Here is a 6000-nt window from a genome sequence, read left to right as displayed (position 1 = left end):
CTTAGCGTAATACCCTCTAAGGGTAATACGCTAAACCCTAATTACCCTTATAACTACCTAGAAATCTACGGTAGGAGGGATATAGATAAGATAAAAGGTATATTAATATTACTAAAGTAGATAACGAGGGCGTTATCCTATTATTATATAGAGTAGAGAGGTAGCGTATAACGTTACTAGCGTAATACTACTCCGGCGTAACACCCTCTGAGGGTAAAACGCTCGGACCACTCTTGGCGTACTACCCTTTAAGGGTAACACCCTCTGTATCTTACAGTAGTAGATAGAAGAAATAACACATTATCCATGGCCTAAATCTTTCTCCTTTCTTGTATGGTGGTCGGCACATGTCACCGTCCCGCACCCGTGCATGTGCAGCGTGTACCTCGTGCTACACTCCTTGCCTTCTTTCGTTCAGCACCGTGGGAACGATCGCGATCGGCGTGCATGCAGCCAAGAGACGCGTCGTACATCCGGCGGCCGGTACTTGGAAGGTGGGGACGGCCAGACGCTGCAAGTGTGAGCCGTCAAACGACGAAAGATAATTCGTGGCCGTGCATACATGTACATGTATGTCATGCTGTGATGGTGCACGATTCCTCCAGGCGACAGACGACGCTTCCCACCAAGTGAAGTCGAGTCCTGTGAGCATCCTTTGCGGCCAAGACAGTGCCGCCACGCGAGCAGAACTGCCACTAGACTAGCGCTCGAGGCTGCAGCCGCAGGTGACGGTCAATGGGCGCTGTGTCCGACCTCCTCCTCTTATCTGGCTCTGACCACTGTGCCGAAGTTGTTTCTGGAGCGCATATCCACCTTCAACATCCTCCACTACAGTTGTACTCAACTTACAACAACAACAACGACAACGACACCACACATCCCCCCACATCTCAGGCACGCGACACCATGGCCATCACAGACGACCCCTCCGAGCTCGAGTTCGCTGATCTCCAAGAACTCTTGAAGCATGATATTAGCATCAAAGTCGCTGGGGTCGATATAGACGGCCAGCTCCGAGGCAAGCTCATGTCCAAGAAGAAGTTCTTCTCCATCGTCAAGTCCGGCTTTGGCTTCTGCTCAGTCATATTCGGCTGGGACATGCACGACCAGACGTACTTCAAAGAGCTCAAAGTCAGCAATGCGGAGAACGGGTACAGGGACATCACGGCAGAGATAGACCTCAGTAGCTTCAGGAGAATACCATGGGAGAACAACATCCCATTCTTCTTGGTCAGCTTCCGTGAGCCAGAAGGAGCAAGCTTGAGCGCATGTCCTCGAAGTCTGCTGGAGCGGACAGTTGATAAGATCGAAGCCAAGGGCATGGGTGCGTTGGCTGGAGGTAAGTAATGTACTTGCGTCTCGTAGGACGCCTGTCGCCAGATTTTGATCAACTCAATATCGGCTGGAAGGGTGTGAAGGGACATCGCTGATCAAAGTGCTGTTCACGCGTAGCCGAGTATGAATTCTTCACCTTTCGAGCACCCACTGATACCCATATCTCGCCCACTTCCGACAACCGAAATTCGAGCGCTACTGCGACGTTCCTGCAGAAGCATCCGGTAAATCACCTTCCAAGCTTGGAGGAAGGCATGTTTGGATACTCCTTGACCAGACCGGTGCACAACCAAGAGTGGTACTACGGTATTTTCGATGCGTGCAGCAAGTTCAGGTGTGACATCGAGGGCTGGCATACGGAGAGCGGACCGGGTGTCTATGAAGCCGCTCTTGAGTACGGCGAGATCAGGCAAATGGCTGACAGAGCTGCTTTGTTCAAGCTTACCGTCAAGAGTGTCAGCTCCAACTACGGTATCACACCATGCTTCATGGCCAAACCAAGGGAAGGACTTCCGGGTAATAGTGGACATATGCACATTTCGTTAAAGGACAACAAGACGGGAAGGAACCTCTTTGCCAGAGAGAAGGCCGATCCGAATCCGCCGTTCGAGGGGCTGGAGGATGTGTCTGACATTGGTCGCCAATTCCTCGCAGGTGTCCTTGACGGTCTCGCAGATATCATGCCCCTGTTCGCGCCCACGGTCAACAGCTACAAGCGCCTGGTTGAGAATTTCTGGGCTCCAGTGACTGTCTCTTGGGGTCTCGAGCATCGCGCGGCTTCGATCCGACTCATTGCACCACCCACATCCCCTCCAAAGGGTACCCGTTTGGAGATCCGTGTTGCCGGCGCGGACACTAATGGCTACCTTGTTCTTGCTGGAATCCTCGCGCTGGGCTACCGTGGTATCGAGAAGAAAATGAGCATCCCCATTCCTCCGCTGGGCAAGGGTGAGGACGTAGGAGGCTCCGGTGATAAGGGTCAAAGACTTGCGAAGAGCCTCAAGGAGGCCACTGCGCAGTTCGCTCGCAAAGAGAGTGTTGCCAGAGAGGTACTCGGCGATGACTTTGTTGACCATTACGCCGGTACCAGAGAACATGAAGTCCGCCTCTGGGATGAGGCAGTGACTGATTGGTAAGTCCACGTTCGGTGTCTGCTTATCCATAAATACTAACACTCGCACAGGGAGGTGAGGAGGTACATTGAGACTGTGTAAGCTCGATACATCGAGGCTCTTACACTGTGCAGTGGGCGGATATCTTATACTTGCTTCGAACGGGACACAGTGGCCGGTCCGCTGTTCGAAACACTCAGAGCCTCGTCCCACCGGCCCACCTCGTCCGTACCCTCAGTGTCACAACGGAAAGAGTAGCCTGTTACCAGTATCACGCTGCGTGACTCACGCATGAGAGGTCACTTTTCGTGCCAGCCGCGGCCAAAATCTATGTATCAATCATATTCCGAGCTGTTCGGTCCAATTTTACTCCTGCGACACGTTTCACATGCATGACTTGATGCTCGTAGACCAGCCGCGAGACTGATCACGTGCGCACGACCAGTGCTTTGTCTTCCTTGAACACGCCATTGCATTAGTGACCTTTCAACAATAACACCGTAGTGACCTCTGCGCGTTCGCTTTTGCCCAGCATCATACGATCTTTGTGGCAAACATCTCGTAGTTATTTCTGGCTCCGCCACGCTTCAACGCGCCAGCCGAGCACCCGTCCAGCCACAGCTGCGAACTTCAGAGACCCTTACCACCACGCTCCTCGCCAACTCCCGTCAACCACGCCATCACCAATCATCTCTCGTCGCACTACCTCACCAGTCACCTCGAAGTCCTCCACGCTCGAACGATAATTTGACCGCATCCATCGACCACTTTCCTGAACCGCCAGCGGAAGCGCAGCCTACATCGTCACAATGGCCGCAGCGAACAATGACAGCCTCTACGACCCCTACGTCAAGCGCGGCGCGGAGGAAGGCACAGCAGGCAATGCGCGCACACAAGGACTCCAGAGTGTAAGTCAACCGCGCAACTCCGTGGGCAGAGACCAAGGGCAGAGGTGCTGCGTCGCATGGAGATGGAGATGCGGGCGAGCAGGCAGCGAGGACAACATCGGCTGACGGACATGCAGGAAATCGATGGCGCCGTGCGAACTATGCAAAACAACATCACCAAGATCTCCGAGCGCGGCGAGCGTCTAGATAACTTGCAAGACAAGACCGACCACCTCTCGACTCAGGCGAACAGCTTCCGTCGCGGCGCCAACCGAGTGAGGAAGCAGATGTGGTGGAAGGACATGAAGATGAGAATGTGCATCATCGTCGGTATCATCATCCTGTTGGTGGTCATCATCGTGCCCAGTGGTAAGCATCGCTCGTGCTGGTATTGCTTTTTGCCGAGCAGAGCTGACATGAGACCAGTCGTCGCTAGTCAGAAGCACTAGAAGCCCCAATTACACAGACACCGCCACGAAACCCCGGAAGGGCCTTATGACATGACGTGGAGCATGGAAACATGGCGTGCGAGCCACGAGGAATGATGGTGCACAGAGAGCTGGAGTATCAAGCCCCTACATACCCCCAAAGACCCTGTTGAACAGCATGCTGGAGTTATCTACGAGTGGCGCTTGAGGAGCGATGACTTATTGTGGAAGTAGCGCTTTCCATAGCTACTTTGGTTGTAGTAATATATCACGCCTGAATTTACGCTGGGGCACCTCGTCACAGCTAAGTCGCGCGCAGTGTACATGTAGTAGAAGCGGAGAGTTCAAAGTAAGTCGAGTCAAGTCGCTCGAATTACATGCCATTATTCGTACCGCTGAAAGTCAATCAAAGCTCTGGGTATCACTATTCGCCATCGCCTCATGCAACAGAAAAGGCATAACCAACATCAAATGCTCTCTGACCTTCCCTCATGGCTCGGGTGTGGAGCCGCAGGGCTTTTTGCACTTCGATGCTGAATCCTTCATCATGGCTCTCATTCTTCGTGTCGATGCCTTTATACCGCGCTGGTTGTAGCTCTACGGCGCTTCACCTTGCCGCAGGTCAGAACGGATGCGATGGCGTAGAAGATAGCAACAATGCCCTGTGGAATATGTCAGCGATTTGGATGGTGCATTGGGTGAGTACAAAGTCGCGTACGCTGATGATGGCCTTGATGACAGCGACGATAGCGTTAACGACGGCCATGAAGCACGAAGTTATTGCGTGTACCACGCTTTGGAACTGCAATCGTGTTAGCATTTGCTTGGTATGCTGAAGCGCATTCCAGCGGCACATACGCAAGACACGACTGCGCCCATGTTGCCGGTATGGTCTGCGTAGTCTGGTGGTGGTGGTTGGTGGTTGTTATGTTGATCTGATTATGGCGCGGAAAAGTGTGCGGTGTTCGTGCTGCGGGAGTGGTGTTTGATGATGTTTGCGGTAAGAAGTTGTGACCAAGATGCAGAGAGGAGAGTGACAACGGTGCTTTTGAGCAACGCGAGGAAACACGCACCGGAATGCCTGCTGGCCTTCTGGTGACACACAACAACGTCACTTCGCGACTTCGCGATGGGTGGCCTGTGCCTCATTCACCAGCGAACAACCTGTAACACCACGCGTCATACGGACCAAAGCGCCCACCTCGACCAAAAAACAACACCACATCTTCAATCGTGTTTTCTTTATCCAATATCAGGCCCATTGCAACCAGCAAATTTATATACGTATCTGGATACATCACTGAACAAATTGTCGTGCTTGGATTGGCTATATGTGGTGTTGTTGTCGCATGCTACCGTCGCAAACTTTTCACCTGTTTCTTGGATTGGAGAAGCTACTGCAAGATGACCAAACACCTTTCAACACCTCAAAAGAATCAGATAGTAGGAGCCTATCACTACTGCAGACTTAAGGGCATCAAGTGCTCGCAAAGAGACCTTGTTAAGACCTTCAAACCGCTCTTCGCACCCACAAGGCATCAGGTGCGCAATGCTCTGGACACTGCAGGCTCAAGACAGCCATATCACCTTCCAGAACCTCCACCTTCCGGACCAGATCAGCTCTTATCCAAGGAGGACTTGGACCGGTGTGAACGGCTGCTTGAGAACTACCACAGCAGGGGTCAGAAGAACGCAGTAGATACACATTGTGACTATAGACGCAGCAGAACGAAGAACAAGGTGGTGTGGATGTGAATAGAGAGATAGAACAACACCTTCAGAAATGAACATAATCCCCCCAGTTGTTTTGGGCGGTTTGGTCAGTGTGGAGCGTGAACACGTCCTGACATCCTTGTCCTGCCGCCAGTACATCTGCGGTATGATGACCTGACTGGCCATTACCGCACTCTCCCCGAAGCCAACAGCGAATATGCGGCAACTGTGGGCCGCCTCCGACACCTCGTGAGCGACAGCACTCCGGTATGCATCTCGATATCCTGTCCACGCGCTCACAGGCAGGCAAAGTCTGCTGAAGTAGCGCTGCCCTCAGGTCTGTGAAACAAGGTTTTGAGCATGGTATATCTTTTTCGGGCCATCTGCTTGCAGTACCGAGAGTGGATTGCGCCACAACAGGTCCCTGTCAGCGCCGATCACACGACTCGGAAGATTACAGTACATCAGGTCTCGGTTAGAGCCTCGTTCAGCCACCTGGGCTTCCACCTGTCAGACTTCAGCTGT

General features: G+C 52.7%; 3 protein-coding genes across 3 annotated transcripts; 2 read left to right on the top strand and 1 right to left on the bottom strand.

The window, feature by feature from the left end:
• Positions 1 to 735: 735 nt before the first annotated feature.
• On the top strand, positions 736 to 2549 carry CLAFUR5_01225 (Type-1 glutamine synthetase 2; the record flags this gene model as incomplete). The annotated part of the gene is made up of 3 exons (XM_047900373.1): positions 736 to 1339; positions 1453 to 2467; positions 2519 to 2549. The coding sequence occupies 3 exons, from the start codon at positions 736 to 738 to the stop codon at positions 2547 to 2549; spliced, it is 1650 nt and encodes a 549-aa protein (XP_047755790.1).
• Positions 2550 to 3256: 707 nt separating this feature from the next.
• On the top strand, positions 3257 to 3783 carry CLAFUR5_01224 (Synaptobrevin 2; the record flags this gene model as incomplete). The annotated part of the gene is made up of 3 exons (XM_047900372.1): positions 3257 to 3355; positions 3472 to 3703; positions 3761 to 3783. 3 exons carry the CDS (start codon positions 3257 to 3259, stop codon positions 3781 to 3783), a joined length of 354 nt encoding a protein of 117 aa, XP_047755791.1.
• Positions 3784 to 4337: 554 nt separating this feature from the next.
• CLAFUR5_01223 (uncharacterized protein) lies at positions 4338 to 4641 on the bottom strand (the record flags this gene model as incomplete). Its single annotated transcript, XM_047900371.1, has 3 exons — positions 4338 to 4424; positions 4481 to 4564; positions 4621 to 4641. 3 exons carry the CDS (start codon positions 4639 to 4641, stop codon positions 4338 to 4340), a joined length of 192 nt encoding a protein of 63 aa, XP_047755796.1.
• Positions 4642 to 6000: the final 1359 nt, after the last annotated feature.

The sequence above is a fragment of the Fulvia fulva genome, chromosome 1 (assembly GCF_020509005.1).
Source record: "Fulvia fulva chromosome 1, complete sequence".
In the NCBI taxonomy this organism is placed as follows: domain Eukaryota; kingdom Fungi; phylum Ascomycota; class Dothideomycetes; order Mycosphaerellales; family Mycosphaerellaceae; genus Fulvia; species Fulvia fulva.
The sequence above is the reverse complement of the archived record's forward strand: the minus strand, read 5'-3'. Positions and strand labels throughout refer to the sequence as shown.